This window comes from Genypterus blacodes, unplaced genomic scaffold (assembly GCF_046128005.1).
Source record: "Genypterus blacodes isolate CSIRO-AG114 ecotype Tasmania unplaced genomic scaffold, CSIRO-AGI_Gbla_v1 ptg000012l_1, whole genome shotgun sequence".
Taxonomy (NCBI): domain Eukaryota; kingdom Metazoa; phylum Chordata; class Actinopteri; order Ophidiiformes; family Ophidiidae; genus Genypterus; species Genypterus blacodes.
In genome coordinates, this window is record NW_027466826.1 from 3647909 (window position 1) to 3669972 (window position 22064).

At 41.9% G+C, this 22064-nt stretch overlaps 1 protein-coding gene across 2 annotated transcripts in view; it reads left to right on the forward strand.

Annotated features, from left to right (window-relative positions):
* Positions 1–4998: 4998 nt before the first annotated feature.
* The window catches only part of mcu (mitochondrial calcium uniporter), a 55406-nt gene continuing 38340 nt past the window's right edge, over positions 4999–22064 (forward strand). For both annotated transcript variants that reach the window (XM_076164592.1, XM_076164600.1), the window contains exon 1: positions 4999–5150. In XM_076164592.1, coding sequence (XP_076020707.1) covers positions 5034–5150 — 117 coding nt within the window. In that variant the 5' untranslated portion in view covers positions 4999–5033. The remainder of the gene's footprint in view (positions 5151–22064) is intronic.

Sequence of the window (22064 nt, forward strand, 5' to 3'; positions counted from 1 at the left end):
CATGAGGGCATATTGTTAACTTTCTACCTCTCCTGCCTTTGTTTCTATGTGTAATTTAGTTTGATGTAGAAATGGGACAGCAGCATAATAGAACAACATCACACACTGTGTTCTTGTTGTTAAGTAATAGACTGTCCTGCAACTGTTATAGTAAGTAACAAAGCTGCTACCTTAGTGACTTGGTTACTGAGGTAACTTGGTCTAAGAGGGTGTCTCATTACTCATTGCTGCATTTAGAACAATTGTAAATCCATGAACATATTTAATGCAGTTTGTACATGCAAGACAAGTCATGGCTAATGTCTTGTTTGAAAGAAAACAATGGTGAAATTTGATCAATGAATACAATGCTGAAACTTGATCAATGACCTGTGAAAACCTGCCCTGGACTGATGAGTGAGGATGACTGGTTAAAGACAATGAGCAGTCTCCAGTTTCATATTGCTGTGTTATGAGAGTACCTTCGTATGTGAGAGCAAGCAAACACAAAAGTTGATCCGCGCTGCCTAATTAGGTAGTGTTTACGCTGTCTTATACCAGATTGGTGGCATGATGAAATAGAGGTCACACACCCACAGCGTATACTTGCTTTGGGAGTAACCTTTTCAACAAAATGTAGGAGGGCATCATTCAGAGTCCCACAAGATATTTATAGTGGTGTATGCATGCGAGGGGAACACACACACACACACACACACACACACACACACACACACACACTCACACCACTCTGTAACCTGAATTTATCCCAACGCTGACCTTGAGAGAACGTCTTCACGGTCTGTTGTTTTTTATTGTTGGGGTCAACTGTGGAAAGAGATCCAGAAAGAGATTTAAATTTATAAGACACAAATTAATATTAACCTCAATGTCTTTCAATTGAATGTCATTTGTTTCAGTTCAGTGTGATCTGTCTGAGACACATTTAGGGACTAAGCCACAGAATTGTAAGGTAGTGGTGGTGCCACAATAGGTTACTTCATAGTTTTGTCCTCTATTTTGTTCTACAATGTTATCATCCATCTTTCCGTTCAAAACTCATTGAAAATCCGTCAGTGTTGTTTTTGTATTTAATTTTTTTTATGTTGCTGCTTTCCTTCAATGTGTCTCAGAAGGATTTGTCTAAACTGGCTAAATAAAAATACATTTAACATAATTGCTAAGTTATGTATCAGTTGTAATATGTATTATGTATGCATTCTAAATAAATGCTTGTCTTACACATTCCCTTCCCTTATTCCCTAATCTGTTATATAATGCATTCACAGCAAATTCAAATGGAGCATCTGCTGGCACTAATCTCTTACCTTATATTTAGTTTTAGAAAAAAATTAATCAGTCTGAGTATGATGTATTTTGTGTACATGTATTGACTTACAAGCAAATATTTAATGCAAAATAAACAAAATGTGAGGGCAGATATCTTTTCAGCAAACTCACAGAATGTTTTCTTTGTACAACCCTCCTCATATGACCTGGCTACACTGATGTTATGTTGTTAACATATTACGCACTGTAGTGGTATGTCATTGCCACTTCAGCATGTATGTGTCACATCTTCGGCGTAGATGTGACAGTTCTTCTTAGGTAACTTTGCAAACTGCACTGGATACTCGCACGACAAGACCCGGTATTTTCCTTTTAAACGTTTAATTCGAAAATGCGAAATTTCAACAGTAACAGCCAATCTACTTTTACTGTCCATGAACTATTAAACTTAGACTTAAACTTAATCTTGTTTCTTCCCAAGTCCAACACTTTTGATCCACTGCAACCTTTCAACCCCTCTCTAGCTGTAGTTTAAACACCATAGGTTAGTAGGGTTGTCCATCTCTTCCAGTGAAGCTATGTCTTTAATAGCATTGCAACATTCAATCAGAAACATTGCATAAGCACTGAAAACCTTTCTATCACCAGGCTTGATTTGTGGCCATCAATGAACGCACTGGCAATCCATAGTTCATTTTCGTAATGATATGGAGCAGTTGGTTCACCTCATTGTAACATTCGTGGCTTGGCATGTGAGCACAACTACGAACTAGCTCGGACATCAATTGCTCCATGTAGTATAATTTGTCTTGATCCTTGTCTTGTGTTCTATTGAATGTTCCAAAACTCAGATGGACTTGTATTGTCGCCCCTGAACACGGGAATGTCCCTTGTTGGCAGTTGGGATTGTTTGTTTTACAAGAAAATCAATTACACCATTGCCTCCACTGGCCTGGACATTGTACTTGAGGATACAGTGTTGGTGGTGCTGCTGGTGGCCGAGGATACAGGGTTTGTTGGTGTTCATGCAGGTCTTCTTTGCTTGGTTGTACCACTGGTGGTGGTTGGTCGCACGCCATCTGTGAGCGTGCCCGAAAGAAGTGGTTAAAGCAGCGAAACACTGCTTCTTTCTTTCTTCGCACTAACGCATCATCTCACTTGTTTCAGCGTGCTGGTACTCCCACTGCTTTCCTACCCTTTTCTGCCTTTCTGACTTCTTCAAGCACTTTTAAGTTCAAGTACTTTTATTCCAGTCATCAACTCCACTGTGACTCTTTTAACCTGTGGTCTGGCTTCTTCATGACTCTGCTGTTGTTCTCTCCTCAGTGCCGCGGCACATTTGAGACTCCACTATTGCTTAAGGTGGCTTCTCCCTGGTCGCACTGTTGCATCTGTTGTTTTTAGCTGGCCTCTTCCTGCTCACGCTGTTGCTGCTGTTGTTTTAAGCTGGCCTCTTCCTGCTCGCACTGTTTCTGCTGTTTTATGCCGGCTTCTTCCTGCTCTATTGCTCTAAGGTAGTTTCTTCCAGGACGAGCTGCTGCCTTGTTTCAAGTGAGTTAGGTCATTTCTTTTAAATGTTTAATTAGAAAACACAAAATTACAAAGTCAAATGTATTATCAATAAACTGTGTTGATTCTGATGTCACAGCACTATCAAGCTTGCTAAAGCATACCATAATCAAACTATCCAGGTGATGCCATCGAACTAACAGCAATGATGTCATTGCAGCGGTGATGTCATCTAAACCAACGTTTGCAACAATGTCAGCAAAGTACATTTCTCAATCACATTTATCCATTACTGTATTAAACATTTTAAAAGAATATGAACCTAATGAATTATGAATCATCTAGGCTGTCTTTGGCTCTATACACTCTTTACATAAATTGCATAGCATCTAACAGAACAAAAATATCTTGATGAAATCTAATACCTCAAGTTATTTTTCACTTCACTGCAGCTGCTGACACAACATGCACAAATACATACCACCATCATTGCAGATAACAGTTATGTGAAGTAGTGACTGATACTGATAAGTCCTGGTGGTATTTGGCATCACACCAAGATTCACTCTGTGAATCAATGCAGCCTGTGGCTCAAGCAGGTCCTTGTCTATGGCTTAGAATTTGCATTTAAATTGCATTGTTCCCACTGCAGGAAGCACCGCACCTGAAGAATTCTGACCTCAGATGTTTTTCATCATATTTCACAAACATACAACAAGAACAATCAACAACAAATCAAACAAAAACCATGCTTGTCTGTTTTTTTTTAATCTGATTTCTTATTTATTAGCCAAAGCTGAATTAGAGTGAAGGTTGGAAACTGTTTGCTCTTTTACATTATTCATTAGTGAGTTGAAGTGAGTACGTTATCTTGTTTCTATCGAGTACAGGTGTGGTAGAGAGTATTGTGTGTCAACCCTGGTCAAAGATTAAGGAAGTTGCAGGTTACATTCCAGCAAGGGGAGTGAGTCTCCTTGACAATTATTGATCAAACGACCCATAACCACTCACATTACCTGCATTTGTAGTGGTTGACTGATTGTGTCCTACTATTCTGGGACATATGATCTGAAATACATTTAAATGCAAAATACTTGTATCAGAAAGGGTCAATGCAGATCAGTTGAATTATATTTGATTCTCTTGGGACATTCTGACAAGAGTGACTGAAGGACAAGCTAATATTAGAGACAGTTGTGTGGCCAGGAATGGATGGTGTGGCCAGTAATTGTGGCATATATATGGTTCATGTTGGAAAGTTCTGGAGTGAAAGTTGGCTTTACCATGAGTCTAAACTGTAATGCAGTGTGTGTATATGTGTTGTATTGTACTCTTAAGCCAGGTGGGGAAACAATATCCTTGATTATATCCAGAGCAACCTGTTCAAACTTCAAAACACATTCAAAGACAAATGCTCTCTTGGCTATGCAGCACACCAATGAATTCAAATCTTGAATGATTGAACGACTCTCACTGGCAACCATAGTAGATACAAACCAGTATAACACCTTTTGTAAATCCTACCTTTGTGACGCTCTGAGTTCTTGTTGACAACGTGTCTGAGCTATTATATAAAAGGATTGTATTGAAATTTGTTTCTTAAAATGTGTCCTTCTCAATCACAGATATGATGTGGACAGATATTGGAAACACATTTCAATAAAATACTTTGGTATACATAAAAAGGCATAACTGCATATATTCTGGAGAAATATATGAGGTATTAGGATACATTTCTTAATAATTTTCATACTGCACTGAAATAATTTGGATTTTCTTGAATTTGTATCAAGAAGTTCAGAACATGTAAAGGAAAATGGATAGATAAAAGTGGTTCGATTGGTTATGTCTATCTATACTTAAATTCTGTTTGGGATAATTCTAGTGAATTTAAAAATAATGCAAGTATATTATAGCAACTTATCTGTTTTGCCGAGCCCCTATCAGTCAATCAATACCTACCTGCAATATCAATATGGAATTTGCTGTCACTCATGTTGCCTATATTTAATCAATAATATCACCTATAACGAACGATCCTTTGCGCACATGGGCAACAAAGTGATGAGTGTTTTCAATCCACGTCAAATGAACAGCAAACTGGCCAGCATGAAGTGTTTTATGATTGCATACTGGTGCAACACTGGGCATGTGTATGAAGCAATAGTCCAGCCCCGCAACCCGCCCACCACCCTCCCTCTTCCCTTCGATGCGTCTCGGTCCGCCCGCAGCAGTCTCCTACCTTCACTGTAGAGATGGCTGCGAAAGTGTGTAGGTCGGTTCTCCTATTGTCCCGGAGCAGCGGAGCGGTGGCCGGCAGCTTCCCCGCACTTGTTGTCTCTTCACAGCGGCACCATCAGCACATAAGACCGGTAAGTCCCAGGACGTCGGTGTTTCTCACCGGTGGGAGAGGAGGACCAGGCGGACGGGCGGACAGGCGGGCTCAGGCTTGGAAGAGAGAGAGAGAGCGAGAGAGAGCGGAGGTAGCGTCCGGGCTGGCTAAGGAAGTAAAGCTAACTAGCCTCAAGATTGTCCGCTTTTGTATTTTAGTGTGTTACGCTTTTCAAAAAGCAAGACGAGACGGCGTCATGTATTTGAATCTGGCTTCCGTTCGGGCTTGTGAGGCTTTCACGGTTGCATTGCAGTTTTTTTTAGGAGCGCTTGCTGAAGCCCCACAACACCCCGCTGGCGCTGCCCCGCCGTTTACAGTAACAAGCCACCAGACACCCTGCTGTCACAAAAACCTCCTCATAGAACATGATTTCTCCCGCATCCTTCAACTTTAACACTCAGATTGATCATCCATTGCTCGCTATTTGTTAATTTGACCACATTCTCCTTCAAGGTATTACGATATAGATTACGAGTATCTGCATTAGATTGTTGGACTGGTTTGAATACCAGCAGCTGGGGTTATACTAAAATGTCTTCAGGTGACGTGACGTGCTTGTGAGCATCCTTTTGGTTGCACCTTTAGGAGGTTTAAGCTGTCTGTCCTATGTGAAGGCTTCCTCTCTCTCCTCCCAGCTGCTACATGGTGTGTGAACTGCAGCGTCTCCCTCAGTGTGTGTGTGGTGCAGTAGAAACTCAGACCAATGAATATCTCCACATAGCTGGAGAGGAAAACTGCTGTCACTTTTAGCTTGTGTGTGAGAGAGAGAGAGCAAGGTAGACTTTATACACACACACACACACACACACACACACACACACACACACACACAGAGAAACATGGAAGCCTACACTTGGATGATGTCAGACTCTCCAGCCAGTCTGCTGTTTCTCCCCTCCCTGCGGGTGTTTCCCCGTTCAGCTGGGAGATCCTGGGTTTTCCTGCAAGCTGATGCATGTCCTTTAAAGAACCGCTGTAGCGATCAAACGCTCACAATAGCAGCAAGGTAATTGTGATTACGAAAGCAAGTCGATTGCAATAGTTGTATGTGTCCCCTTCCTGCCTTGCTGACCCACTCCCTCTGCTCTATAACTCTGAGCCTTTCTCAGTGGCTGCCTGATGAGGGAGGTTAAGGCACTGGATGAAGCTGAACATAAAAGAATGAGGAAGTCACTGCGGCCCAGAACAGACCAATCCTCAATACACCGTAGATAGGAATGGGAACATTGCTTAGACATCAGGGGGTCTGTAATTGTGACTGCCTCCTTCCCTTCCTGTATTCCTCAACCTTATTCTTGTTTGGTCTCATTTCTTTCTTTACAAGCACACAAATTGCCGGAGGCTTTGTGAAATTAAACAAGTACTAGTCGTGTTGAACAGGGTGACTCTGAGGTTGGCCTGTAGGTTAAGTAGCTGTCAGAATAAACACACTTTATCCACTGGCATCGAACCCTCCTACCCTCTGTGAATTATTCCAGTAGAATGTACATGATGAGAGTTAATATCCTTCCCTTTGTCCTTAATAAAACAAGGTATAAAAATGCATTTGCGATAAACAAGTTGCTGCCAAGGTTTCGGCAGAGTTGCCCCTAATAAGTTATGAATTTATGTCAGTCTGCTCAGGTTGTAGTTTTGTTTGCCTGTCATATTGTGTCTTCATCCACTGAGGCATGGCTGCTAAAGCTCCTAACACAATCTTGTCAGTATCTGACAGCCAAGACTCTGTTTTCATTTGTGAGTCCTTCACTGCAGTGTGGTAGCTCACTTCCTGTAATTGTGTCTATAAAGCTGCAATGGGATGCATTCTTATGACGCACTATTAAGTGTATATGGTTTGTTAGTGGGAAGCATTTTTAGTAGACATGAAGATGCTGTCCTGAGCCCAACTGCAGGCAGAGCACGTTAAATCATGTGAATGGTGCTTCCATAAATGTGGTGCAGTTGTGCGGGGTCAACTCTAAATGGATGCAGAGCCGACTATACACTTGTGAGACTCACACTTAACCTGCACAGGAATACTATTGACACAGCGGTCCTATAAAATGCTCCCATCTTCAGGTGTCACACGGGAGTTGAGTCACTGAGAATAAACAGCCCGTGTAAAAGTGATTATAAATCACAGGTAGGCGATGTGTGGTATTGAGCAAGTCAAGTCAACATGTTCATGCTGGGTAGATGGTGGACTTTGCAGGGAAATGATAGCTGGAGCAATGTTCCATAGTCTAGAAATCACATCATGTTTTCTTAAATTATTTATTTCCACTTAAGCTGACATGTTCATTAAAATAGAGTAGTTGGTAGCTGTAGTTCTTGGGGCCAGAGGGTTGAGGTCCAGGCCTTGCTTTTAATCCAATCAGGCTAGGAGTAAACTAATTTATTCCTGCTGCCTTCACAGACTCACTGCTGAAGTTATCCGGATTAGTGTGATAAGGGAGTGACTGTCAGCTTGTGGCTGTTGTACCAAAGTGGGCGATAAGATGCTCGAATGATTGATAAATCTGTCCACAGAGGGTGTGCCATCAATGGAACCCTGTCCTTCATGGCCAAACTGGTTTGTGCCGCAATTTATGACCGCATTTACAATTGTACCCATTGTAATGAGGTCAAAACATTTTGATATTAAATGAATAAATATGTCACATTGGGTGCCATATGTGCTCTTCCAAACCAGTGATTTGATTCTTTCATTGTCCCTTTCTTTTCATTATTGACGGCTGACTGCTCGTCTCTGTCAGGGAAATTATTAATGGTATATCGGTGTGAAGTCCAGGTCGGCCATTTGTTTATGGCATAAGATGTTTACAATGAGTACCACCATTTCTATTCCTGGATACAATACATCGCTGAAGATGAATCCCCACATTCTTTGGTTAGTGCGGTTGTATTGTTCCATCTTTTTCATTGATATAGGATTACCATCAGTATGCTGAGGCTCTTTTAATGGACATTAATTGCAATTACAGGCGTTTTTTCAGTGGGTGAGAAAATTAAATTTTCCCATGGGCTTTCTGTCTGAGGTGAAGGGATGAGATAGGATTTCAGTTAGTCAAAGGTATGGTTACCAGAGATGATTGATTCTACAGAATATATTCTATCAAATCCATGGACTGTGCTGCTGTCTTTCTGCTTTTATCATTACATGTTTTCACTCTGGCCTGGATAACATAATACTCTGTGTGCTTTGAAAGTGTTAATCAGCATGAGCAAATCGAGTTGGGAGGAGTATATATGGGAGGAATATACATTTTAAGACAGATTGTACAAACAATTACTACCACCAATACAAACCCATCCATTCATCAATTAATTTATTTCTGCGTCCATGTATTCCGTTAAATCTTACAGGAGTTGCATCTTGCAGCCTATTTAAGCACGGATCCAATGAATGGGAGCTGGACAAGTTAACCCTGATCTAAACTGGATTGATAATGGGGCCAGCAGACGTGAGCATATTTAATCATAAAGATCTATTTTGGTGAACATGGAATCCAAAGAGCTTCTTTGAAATGACAGGAACATCTCCAAAAAACATCAATGGCTAAAATGGAAAAACCCTAGGAAAGGATTAGACTGCCAACTTCCAAGGGTTTGTAGGTGTACAATGGGCAGCCAGACAAAAAGCAAGTCAGTAATATTATAATATTATTCCTGATTCCTGATAATAATCTAAATTGTTGGTATTCATGCAATTCCACCTTAACAAACATTGGTTTGCTGATGTTTAGGAGAAACTTGAAAGTTTATCAAGCTTTAAAGCCAATTTGATATCTAGCCCTACTAAGCACTTAAACTAAACAGTTCAGTCTGCCTGCGACTGCCCACTTCTTCAGTGTTTGAATTAGTGTTAAATAGTGGGCTTGTACAACAACAAGACAGGAAGCAAAGGAGAGACAGCTCATGCAACCAGTCTTTTGTTGCCAGGAAGACTTGTTATTCTTCTCTGCTTCAGTGGCAGCCCATCCTTGGCCTATTTCTAAATGCCAAATAACCACATTTCCCTTGATGTGTTTGCCCTTCTGTAGTGCTTCACCACCCGATAAACTGTGTAACTTGTCACACAGTAGATTCCTTATTTTGTGTTTGTATTGGCCATCCAGAAACAAGGCCGCGTTGCTATAGTATTTTATCCTTTGTTTTACTGGCAGAGACCAACAGCGTGTCATCAGATACGGCTCTTTGCAAAGGTGTGTTTGAGTGTGTGTGCTTCGGCAGATGTCAGGGTAAGAGCTTACATGATAAGGCTGGCTGTATAGTTCATGATATTTTAGCAAATTATTCCAATGAATCCTTTGTTCATCATATTGGTGTCAAACATTTAGGATCGTATCATAAATGTTGACATTATGAAATATTTGGGCAACCATCTTTAGAGGTCTTCACAGATCACTGATCTGAAACAGACCTCTGCCTGTCTGAATTAGATAAATATGCAGTCGACCTGAATAGACCCAAATACAGAGACCAACATTGGCAGCAGCATGATGTGTCAGCAATTAACCAGCATTAGCAGCCAAAAAGTGCAGCAATCCGTGTCCTAAGAATACATCTAATGTTGAATACAATTGTGCTTTCACGTGCACCAGTCAATATGTTTAGATGGTTCAGACAACAGTTGATGTGACTGAGAATTTATTCAGGAATCTTACATTGTCAGGGCACTAGTGACTCCCCCTGACAAGATATGGGGTGCAGGATGAAACAGAGGGTATGTTTTGTCTACTTCTTAAAGCTCCTAGCGGTCAGGTGACAAGAGACAGCAGAGGGAACTCCATGTGTGTTGGAGGAGGTGGCGCATCTAATTCACCTCAGGCCAACAATTGGTGTTCACCATGACAAGGCTGCAAGTAAATTGGGCATTTCATTTTGGGAGTGAAGGAGAAAATGCTGAGAAATACATTGCAAAACGAGAAGAGGAATACTGGAGTTCACTGTTTTTGTTTGCTCTTAAACCTTACTCATATAGGTAAGTAGCACTATGACTATACAAAAGACAGGTGCATAGCTTTCCAGAGGACAAACTAAATTAACTTTAAAAAGCATGCTTGTATACTCGTAGTTCTCAAATAGGTCAGTGGATGTGTGTAGCTTTAAAAGTTGCAAATGTAAGCTTTCCTACCATGCTGTTATCACTTCTTAAGCTATTCTTGTGGTTATCGACCTGCTAAGGATATTTTGCTCTATCAACAGTTACACTTATTGTGGATGAAATAAGCGGAAACAAATAATGAGATAAGCTCTCAGAGAAAGTGTTGAACTGAACCAAGTGCATACCTGAGAGACTCAAGTGAGACTCTAGGCTCCAGTGCATTCGATGTGGTGTCACAGGTTGTCACACTCTTACAGAAAATCAACAGTGTGTGTAATAATCTGGATAAAGGCTGATCCACTGTGATGAATGTTCTCTGGTTCTCTCAGTACTCACTCTAATTTTTCCAACGTCTGCTTTTGATCAGCAGTTGTGTGCTTGACCTTGCAGGTGTTCCAGGATGGGTTTTGTATTTGGTGACAATGACAAATGTTTCAATGGTGTTTCCTCCTGCCTATTTCCATTAGAGTTAAGGTATTGACAGGTATATGGAACAATGGCAAAGTACCATAATATGAATTTTTCTATATCACATCTACCATTAGACAGGATTTTATTTGTGACTTCCATCACTGAGATCATTCATTGTCTCTGCTAGCTGTGTGGCTATTATGTATTGTAAAACACTCCTCATATTTGCAGGTGTTTGCTTTTTTAAGTTGACACAAGACGCTGCAATTTAAGCAGCTTTTTGTCCCCCATCATCCAGCCCAGTCTGCATGACTTTGTTCTGTTTGTTGAGTACATGAAGCCGACCCATTGCTGGATAAAGCACTGTTTGTTTATTGGATAGGACAGTGAAGACAGACGTGTGGACAGAAAGAGAGGAGGATGACATGTGACGATGGTGCAGAGCTGGAATAGAATTAGGGACATTGAGATTAAAACATAAGTGCCCCAAACCACTAATCCACCAGTATGTCCTGATTGCTTTCATCAATCAAACCCTGCATAATATTTCTGCCATTTCAGGCCCACAATGGCTATAAAGGAAGAAAATATATGTTCCGTCCTTCTTCACCCCTATGAGTGTGTGTCCTCTTTCCCCTGTGCTTTTATTCCCTTATACAGTCCATCACATTGCAGCACCTGCTCAGCACGCTTCTCACGCTCACCAGCTGTTTGCCCTTTGGTCAGAGGAACTGTTCTGGAAGGTCAAGAGGTTTGGCGTTAGACACTGAACTTTTCGCTGAAGCAAGTGTTTTGAAGTAGCAAGCAAGGCTGATCAATCTGTTTCCCCTCTGCATATGTGCATACTGTCATTATTTCACTGTTTCAGACTCTTAGATGCACTAGACTGAGCAGCTGCGTTGATGGTGCAGACAGCTGTAATCTTCTGTTCATTATGGTAATGCTGTAACAGTGTAATGGATGATACTATGGTGATGGACATACTCCTCATTATGACTGTGGAAGGAATTTCACCCTTGAAGTGGTAAATGACTGGTGAACCTCTGCTGTTGGCATAGACTAATTAGCTGCTTTCCGTGTTGCTGTGTGGCTCACAGTGTTTCCAGTCAGGTCTGAAAAGGACATTAAACTAGGCCAACGTGTGTAATGTGATGATTGATGGAAGCAACGCTTGGTTACCCCCTCTCATCTCGAGGATGTCTGGCTGGGGTTGTCCTTGTGCAAGGGGGACAGGTGAGGCTGCAGCTAAAAGCTGAAGGTCATCAGCTGCCCAGCTTTTCGATAAGGGAAATATGGAATTGAGCTCATTATTTTGACAACAAAACAAATCTACGGCATTGTCAGGTCCAATGAGCATTGTAAATTTTGCAGGACAGTTCAGTTTACATGAAGGTCAGCCGCAGTTGAATCTGTCAAACAGTGCGTAATGGTGAAAGCATTGTCAGTTTGTCTCCTCCACTCTTAAACCAGCACGGCCATGGCTATTTTAAGTACTTGCTGCATCCTCCAAGTTTGACCCATCAACTCCTTCCCTGCAGCGAGAATGTACGCCACTGGGAGTGTGCTGGTGTAAAATGAATACAAGTAGTTTAATTCCTCCAAACAATGTGACTTTTAGCAGCAACCCAAAACTACTTCTGCTACTCCTTTAACTGACCTGAGCACTGGTGCCGTATTTATTCACTTAGTTGAAATGAGCTGCCTCGATATGTTTACTTTGTACATCATGTAGGGGAAACAATATGGCACCGGGGCACAGTTTAGCCAAAAAGGTATTTCTGCTATTTACGGAGCTTGGGGGGGCTGTAAAGATCACTGATAACATTCTCTAACAAATGCGTGTTATTGCGCATCCTGAAAATTTATTTATTTTAATTTTGGGTTGCTGCTCAAATGATGCCCTTTGGGGGAACTTACCCAGTTCCTGAGATCGACATGTACTTCTTGGCTGTGTTTTCACACATGACCTAACCAGTCTTACCACATCTGCCCCTCGGGGATTTACCTTATATCATAACTGAAGGTATTTGCCTCCTGGCCCCTCCTACTTCTAGGTAAGCCCCTCCCCCTCAGATGGAAGCCAAAGATCAGTAGAGGTAAGCCGCTCTCAGTCATTCTGGATTGCAGATAAACATTGGAACTACTAGAATTTATGTCGTAGTCAGATTCCTCCATCCTTTAGATGTGCTCATATCCTAACCACTGTTTCTGTCACACTTGTTTTCATGATGCGGCTTTATTGATTTGAGAACAATATTGCATATTGAATCTGGCATATCCATAAATTACAATGTCGCAGTGAAAAGCAGGAGAGAGGAGACTGTTAATCAGAACTTCTTGCGAGTATAACTGGAGGCCTGTTGTCCTTGGCTGTATAATTGACCGTGTGTTGTTGGAATTCCCTCAGCCTCCGGCTCACTTCTTTCTTTGAAGAGGAGCTAGGTGGAGCTGCTCGTTACAGCAGTGGGAGGAGGAATGTTTTAACTACAGAACAGGTTTCAATCCGGATGTTGTCACCCAGATGATGGCAAACAGAACATAATGAGGTGTGCTTTTGGCGTTAAATTAGATTTCTGCTTCCTGCTGCTGCAACAACCACACTTTTAAATATCTATAATTAATGTCATTCAAATTTGAGCATCAGTTTCCAGAGTACATAAGCAACCATGCGTCAAGAAGCATACACCTACAGGGAAAATGATGATTTTACCAACTGATTTGAGTATAATTACATTGTAAATCATTCATTTTCATATAGGGGCTCTCTAACCTCGGTTTGAGCAATTGGTAATGCATTACCAAGCGTTCAGAGCGACAATTCTGCTCAATTAGGTTGAAGTTTAACCTGGTATATTGGTAGAAAACATTGAAACGTGCCTTAAAGTGTAGAAACATTACTAAACAGCTCAGCTAATAGTCTCTAATCACTTGGACGCCCCCTTAGCCCCACTTCCCCGCTCATAAGTAGCATTTCTCAAGCTGCTGGATCAATCCACGGGGTTAAAGACACAAGGACCTGACATTTTCCAGTTTGTCACACCTGTGTTGTCCTGGTAATTTGAGAATATGGGCCAGTGTCTCCTCTGATAAGGCCAGCAGATCAGGGTGGTGCATGGATGAAGCTGCATGCAGAAAGGGAAGTCTGTGTACATACTGGTGTTGGGTTACCAGGCAAATGAGTGTATCGCTGGTCTTGGTTAAACAGGATGTGGAGAGAGCTCTGACATCATTGTGTGTGTGTGTGTGTGTGTGTGTGTGTGTGTGTGTGTGTGTGTGTGTGTGTGTGTGTGTGTGTGTGTGTGTGTGTGTGTGTGTGTGTGTGTGTGTGTGTGTGTGTGTGTGTGTGTGTGTGTGTGTGTGTGTGTGTGTGTGTGTGTGTGTGTGTGTGTCGCTGAGAGGATTTATCTCCATGCTGGCTTAGTGAGGCAAATTGCCAAGCAGGCTTACATTTTTTGTTTCTTTTTAGCATCCACTCACATTGCTCCTTTGTACCCTGGGTGGCTGACGCACATTAGTTACAGCCATCACAGTAGAGCTTATTTATGCTTTTAGGGCAATTAAACTGAAATTTCAGCCCTCTTGATCAAACCTAGCCCAAAAATAGCAGTGAATCAATTTTCCTGAAACATGTGAAAGCAAAGAAAACTCGTCTTAATATTTTGGAGGAAGATGAATTCCCTAAATTCCCGTCTCTTTCAGGCCACCCCACTTTGATCTGTTTTTTTAGCAGCATCAGGCCGGAGCTGCCAACAATCACTGACTGTGAAACAACAATACTGGCCAAATATATTAGGGGATTAAAAAGAAAATAACAAAAAGCACAAAATGTCCCCTTTTGAAATGTGAAACAATAGCGTAGATATCCCAGAAGGCGCACACAAACCAAAACAGACCATCACTGAAAGGTCATGAGAGAAAACTATGTCTGGCATGTCTGGCACCCTCTGACACAGACAGGTGCATCTGGGGGGGAAAACGTTCAGCTGTGCTCTTTCATGTCTCATGTCCTCCACCAAGAGGTCCAAGGCCACTTTTGCTGAGTCATAAAAGTCCTCTCTTCCCTCTTTCTGTACATCTTTCCTCACTCTCGTCCATTTTCTCTGCCTGAAATGAACCGTCTTGTGTTTTGCGAGTGATGAGCGTGACAACGTTGGCAGAGTTTGGAACCGACTCTCAGCTGAGATTTATCAGACCCCTTGTACATCCTTAGAGCCTACAAGCCACAGAAAGGAAGCCTCTGTTGAGCTTGGCGCCCAATCTGTTTGCGATGTAATTACCCAGACCTCAGCAGTGCCATTGCAGACATGCACACAGGGGATTCACCATGGAGAAAACAAACAAAGATGCACACCTGTGGCCACCGTTTCATTTTAAACACTCAAATTTCAATGTTTGTGACATGCAGTCGGACCGGACAAACAAGCTCAACTGTAACACAACCTCACATGTTTATAGCGTGTGTTTTGGCCTGTGTATTCAATTTTTTTTACTTTCTTCTAGGCTTAGCGTGTTCACAGGAAGCCCGCCTCCCCTGGCTATGTAACGGTTACTTTGAAAATGAATCGTGCATTTGAGCAGTCTGCGTTGTCTCTTTTAATTAACTCCTCTATCGACACGAGTGGATCAATGACCGTAGACCCGCGTTGAATTAACCGTGTCCATCCGTGTCCGAGAGCTGAGCTGAGGTTGTGTGTGTAGTGGGGAGAGGAGGAGGGGGTCAAACATGTGGGAGGGTTTAGGGGGGATCTTTTTTCAGCTTCAGCACTTTGGAGACTCGTTCAAACCATCCAGTGATTTTAACGGCATTTGATATTTCTACATGGAGGAGAGGTTTTGACAACCATCCATCCATTTTTTATACCCACTTCAGATGGTGACAAGGCAGCCTATCGCTGTGTTCATTAGTGGAGAGACGGGATACGCCCTGAGCAAACTCATTCCTAGTCGCATTCACGCCTTCGGCCATTTTAGAGTTTCCGGTTCACCTAATCTGCATGTTCTTGGACACGTAGGAAGAAGCAGATTTATATGATTTTTGACTTTATAGCAGTAGAATAGAATAAAACATAGAAGTAAGATATTAACCATTTTCTTGCATATTATAATGTGACAGCAGTTATTATTTTATTGTTCAATCATTGTGTTCATTGAATTAAACTACGGTTGGCAGTGTTAAATGAATGAAGCATACATTGTGCGACTCCATCTCAGCCAATGCTGTAACAGCTTGTCCTGCCCTTATACTGTAATGTTCTGTTCGCTGGTCTATGAAAGTCAGTGAGGAATAAAGGGGGATAATTTGAGTGGGATACAATCTTGTCTACACTCAAAGGCACCTCTGGGAAGCATGGCATAAGTAAATTGCTTATTTAAATAGCCCCACTGCTGTAATCTATTGTTGATGAGGTCTCAAATGTGACACCAAGTCGCATAAAATTAGGAAATTCTTCTGTTTTTTGGATTAACCTACCACTTAACTCTTTATTTACAGCAATTTTGGGACATTAATTAACCCAGGGATTTAACAACCGCTGCTGCAGATACGGAAGTGTTTGAATAAACCAATGGCGACTTGCGGTCTTGTTAGCGATCATCAAGAGCGAGTGTGTTTGTTAATGAGAGCCGACAGCCGCTGCTATTGCTCACTGAGTTATCGCCGTGATGTTTGTAGGAGCATCGTTTTGAAGCAGCTGTTGTGTGGTATTAATATGTACACCATTCATGAAGGCAAATGCTAATTAGGAGCGTGATAAGGAAGGTATTTCCCGCTTGAGTTCTTACATATTTTTTAAGCTAAAGGCACTGCGGATAAAGGTCATTTTTTTGTTGCACAGTCAAGAGTCTTGAGTAGCCACATACCAGTCCTGGTGTTCTGTTTGCATCTGCAGTGCCAAAGGGTGAAAGAGAGCCCTGTGCATTAGAGAAAGGGAGGGAGAGAGGAGTGCTTCAGGAAATTAGAAAATGTCTATAGGCACTTTCACAACAAAGGCTCAGAACGAAAAACTACTTCACCTCGAGTAGAAACCATAAGCTGCTCCTTCAGAGAGTGCCTTGCTCAAATGTGCACAGTGCTTCAAACACTGTGATGATGGATATTAGATCAAGTGACATCAACGTCAAATCAGGGTGCAAACAGCTGTACAACAGACCGTTCATACAAGTCATTTACCATTTTGATTGAATTCCTTATTTTGGTTAATCAATATGAATGAATGACTTCATAAACTGATACACAGCTGATATGTAGCTACTTTTGTAATAATACAGTAACTGAGAACAGGAATTTGCTCTTTAATGAAGACGCAGTGGTCACTGGAGTCTGCAAAGTTGTAAATAAATGGTTCCTGAAGCCAACCAGGCAATCACTTGTCAAACTTGTAAAGAGACCTGCAGCAAAAGCTTCTCCACTTTATTTTTATGTTTCACAAAGCGTCCCCAAGTATTTTGCATTCAGACGGGGCATAAAAATATGCATGAAAACACAATTTCCTACCCTGCTATGGTAACGGTATCAGATTATGCAGGTTTTGTTGGAGAAGTTGACCAGTCAACCTCCTGCCTGCTGTTTTACTTCTTTACTCTGCTTGCAGGCGTAGCAACAACTTGACACACACATAGAGAACCTTTTATCTCTCGTGAGACCGTGGATAATGAGTTAGCTGTTTGTGTGAATGCAATGTTCCAAAGCTCTGATTTCAAATACAACTCTGAGGATAACGGTAAATGGCACATAGAGGTTGAAATACTACACATTTCCATGCTTGCTCTAGTGCTTCTCATCCTTTGCCAGGTAGCGTGTGAACACTGGTCTATAAATAGGTTATAAGGGATGATGGTGGAGAGGGGACATTGTTGGAGCATACATTTCCATGGAGACGTGTTCACTGGGCTGTGGCTTTGTGATCAGAGAGCCGATGTTAGGGGTGAAATTCGTGATGTCCATTTATGTAAAAGTATGTTAAGGGTCCTTAGTGTACTGTGTGGTCGTGTGCCATACACTATCCAGTTGTCAGGGGAATGTGGTCAAAATGGAAGCTTGTTACTGTGTTGATTGTAGATGTCTGAACAAACTCGGTCCTGTGAGTCCTGTGACTGTGTGTTAAACTCTTTTAAATAGGGCAGCAGAAAAGCTCCATTTACTACAGCAAACCAGTTGCACAATTGTACTTCTGAGGTTTACACTACTGGGCCTGTCCTAATGCCAGTTGTACAATATGCAAAGCAAGCGCACACACAGCACGCATGCATGCAAAATTTCTCTTGATGACCCACAAGCACTGATTTTCATAGAGCCGGAAGCACTGCACGCAGAGAAGTGAACTACTAAGATTCACAAAGGGCCTCTAAAACTTTATTTGCACAAGTCTTTGAATTTCTACGAATGGACATAAACCTACGCATTAGTTAGGCTATAAATTATTATATTATTTTAAATACTGGTAATGAATTCACCCTTTCTTGCAGGGTTCTGAATATCATACAAAACTGCACATATCTGCCAAACCCCAGCTTGTAATGAGGCTTGATCATATTAATGAGGTGTGTTTTGCTCTGGAGATGGTTGGAGGCTCTTCCTAGGTTATAACATTTTTATGGTGGTGTGTCAGTTTGATAATTTTGTAGACAATCCAGGTTTTGGGCCCAATGTCTGGACCATCAGGGGATCTCTGTTCATCATTATTATTTTGTTTATTTTCTACATGATTATTATTATAAATCGCTCCATAGGGCACTGCTGGGAGGGAGTGTGGTGTTAAACTGCCGGTCATCTGGCGAGCTAATGAATCCACCCCTCAGGGCGGCAGCAGGAGCTGCCGCTGCACCAATAGTCCTGGTTGGCACGAGATCAGCTTTGGTTACAAGCAAATAACCAGCAAGCACGTGGCTTCAGCAGCGCCCCAGGCACTGCAGCCTAGCCTGATAGGACACCAGAAAATTGATATAATTCACATGAAATTAGATAACTGCTCTGTTGTTGTGCCCCATCTTATATCTTGAAGTAGAATTGCAGAATTGCTGAACTCCTCATTACATTCGGATGAATAAATGTGTTAAATATGTCTCTGAGGGGATTCCTACTGGTGGTTTCTAATTTTGGGGGAAAACTTCGACCCTAAAACATACCAATATTTACCACAGGAAGAATTGCTACCTGTAGTCATGCATGGTTGTTCTGTCACTCCACAATCATACAGACTGCTGCTTTAAGAGCGCTCACATGGCCGTCACATGGCAGCTATTTTAAATTATTTGAATGTTCCATTTCAGCTGTTCCCCTCTAATGCGGGCAACAAAGTGTGGCTGTTGCCTCCAGGGTACTGCTCTGGGCCTATTATACACTTGCAGTGGTATCAGAATAAAACTTTTCTGTATTTCCACAGTGACTAAGCTGAGGCCTCGAGGTCCTCCATGGGAAAAACCCTCTGTGCAGTCTGAGATGCAAAGCATGGGTGCACCCTTGGTTCAGTTCTGATCAAGGACCTTGTTGCATGTAATTTCTGCTTTGCGTGTCACTGGCTGTTGTTGAGTTTGATCATATTCATTTTCATTTTAACTGTGCTTGTCATATAACTGTGTGATGTGGTCTATGTCTAAGGGTTAACTATGATACAGAGAAGTCTGCTGACACAGAGATAGAGATTTTGATCTCAGGAAGCTTCAACTAAGGTGATCTACAACTGACTAGATCAGATTCTTCTTCTGTCCATAGCGGGGAGGTTCGAAGTTCACATGTTGAGTCAGTTAGTATGAGAGGACAATGCAAGACAATACAGAGCACTGTAGTAGAGTGTTGTTGAGTGGAACATCTATCAAAGGACAGTGATATCAAGTCCAGAGGTTTTCAGGATCAATGAGGGAATCAAGAGACTGAATGCATCAGATGTGGTACATCAGGGATAATGCATGATGTGATCATTGGAAGGGGATCACTGAAAGAAGTGGTGATTGAATCAAGATGGAGAAGATGCCACTATCATATCATCTACAATGCACAGGATGCATGAAGAGGGATGTGCCAAGAGGAGGGGATCACCAACCTCCAACCAACACAAAGGAAGAAACACACCCACATTGGAACACTTTAAATTCTATGAAGATCTTGAGTTCGGGGCTCATTGAGTGGAGGTGCACACAAGACTGGGTTGCAGTCTGTGGACCACTGAAACTCAGTGAGACCTCGGCTGAGACCATGAGACCTCAGCTGAGTTTTGCTCTGTATCACAACTTTAACCTCTTTTGCTTATTAAACAGCTTAAGTGAGATCTCTCAACTTGAAGTCCTTCTTGCCGCCCTGATGAAGTATTTTGAACACGACACTGTCGTCCACTTTAAACCATATGAAATCTGTTGTACATACAGATTTACAGAGCAACAAATCTCCTCAGCGTCGGTGTTGAATTCAGAGACCACAATTACTTGGTAATCAGAAAGGTATTAGTTAGTTAGTCATCCATAAAACCCCAACATGGAGTTCAAATGTGAGTCATCCAATCAGTCCGTTTGTTGTTTTCCCAGGGAAAATAGCTCAAGCTGTGTAGGGGTAGAGCAGCTGAGAATCAGAGCGCAACGGCGATGCACCGCCAGCTGAGCTTTCAACTGTCATAGCCTTTTCTGACCCGGGTCTGATAAGGGGAACCCAGGGAAATCCTTGTCTGGTACTGAACAGAGTGGCAAAGATGGATTGTGAGGGAGGATGGATGTCAGAGCAGTAGACAAGGAGAAAGTGGGAGTATCCCCTTTTACATTCTCCTTTACATGACTGACGACAGCAACACAACCCCAAAGCCCATTTGCGAGGCTTTTCATTCCTGCTGTCAGCCTAAGGCAGCACTTAAATGTTTCAGTCTTTTGAATCTGTTTGGAAATCCAGGTATATTACACTAAAGCGAGGATGACATGACAGCCTCCTTATGAGACGAGTGATCGAAGCTGTAGGATTGTGTGTGTTCAGTAGTTGTGTGAACTGTGATGTGAAAGAAATAGCAACCTGGTAAAATAACTGGTTGCCAGAGCCAAACTTCATGTGCTGCTGTTGCCTGGGTAACACTTTGCAGACAGAAAATGTCCTTTTTGCTACAGAGAATTGAAGGTTATCGCTCGCATTGTCTGTTATTTACTGCATCCTATGCCCACATCATTTCTCTGTTCTGGTCGTCATCTCTTCTCTTAGCAGGTTACAGTAGAAAGCTTCCTTCATGACCTGGCTGCTCCATTGTCCTGCACTGTTCACTTCAGTCCATTCAATTGCCTCTTTGGATGAAATGTAATGGTACAATGCAGAGGCAGTGCCACTGCATGAGTTTTCTTTTCATTACAGTCTTGAATTATTAAATTGCCCATGAGGCTGAGCTTCATGTTTATGCTCCCCTTGATGCAAAAATTGAATATAAAACATTGCTGTGAAATCGTTTGTCATGCTAAGCTTTTCCCTTCCCTTCATTTATTTTGTATTTGTCACAAAACCCACAAGGAGAAATATGTAAAGATTATTTTTAGAAGAATTAGATTGATATGTGTGTGTGACAGTAAGCCAGGTTCAGTGGGCCTCAAGCAGAGTGGATTTCGATTAGAATAATGTCTTATGTTACTGATATGCCAAATGCTGGAAAGCTATCTGTTAAGAAAACAAACAGCAAAACGTGATAAATAGTTGAAAACTAAGCAATGAACCATTTCATGAATGACCATTGTAGTAAGAACTCTTCTTCTCATACCCTCTTCCCGTCCAGCCTAATCACACAAGATATTAGCACTTGGTTGCTGCCCACAGTAACTTAAAGGCCAAGTTTATGCTTGTTGCCGTTTCTGTGTACTTGAGGGTAAGATGGCTACCTCATGTGTTCTGTTTGTTTGAAGAATTGGTTTGTCCTTTAGAAGTGACACTATGTATTCACGAGATGCAAAACCTGCCAAAATTTACATTTCGGGGCTCATGAACATAGACTTAAACCATTCAAATATATTTGACAGAAGAGTCGCAATGACAAACTTTCTGAAGAGATACAGCCATGAAACCCGTGGTACCACACTGTGCTATTTTAGGATTTTGTTTGCGGTGCACTTTTTCATGCCATGCGACACCCAACTGCACCTCCTCTACGTCAGAGGTGATGCCTCTTGGCCTCTTGGTTTGTACATAGAAAGTTCTCATCAGGGAACGCGGTTAAGTATAATTTAATTAGATCCACATCTACACAGAATCTCCAACACCAGCTGATATCTTACTCTGACAGGTACATGAAACTGTGATTGATGTGCTCGACTAGAATTACAGCCCAGTCAAACATGAGCTGCAATGTTGCGTGGCTGGCCTCCCAACTCCTTGTCAGGGGGCAGGTTAGGTAAGGCTACAGGAGATATGATATACAGTCAGCTGCAGAGCTATAGTGAAGTTTT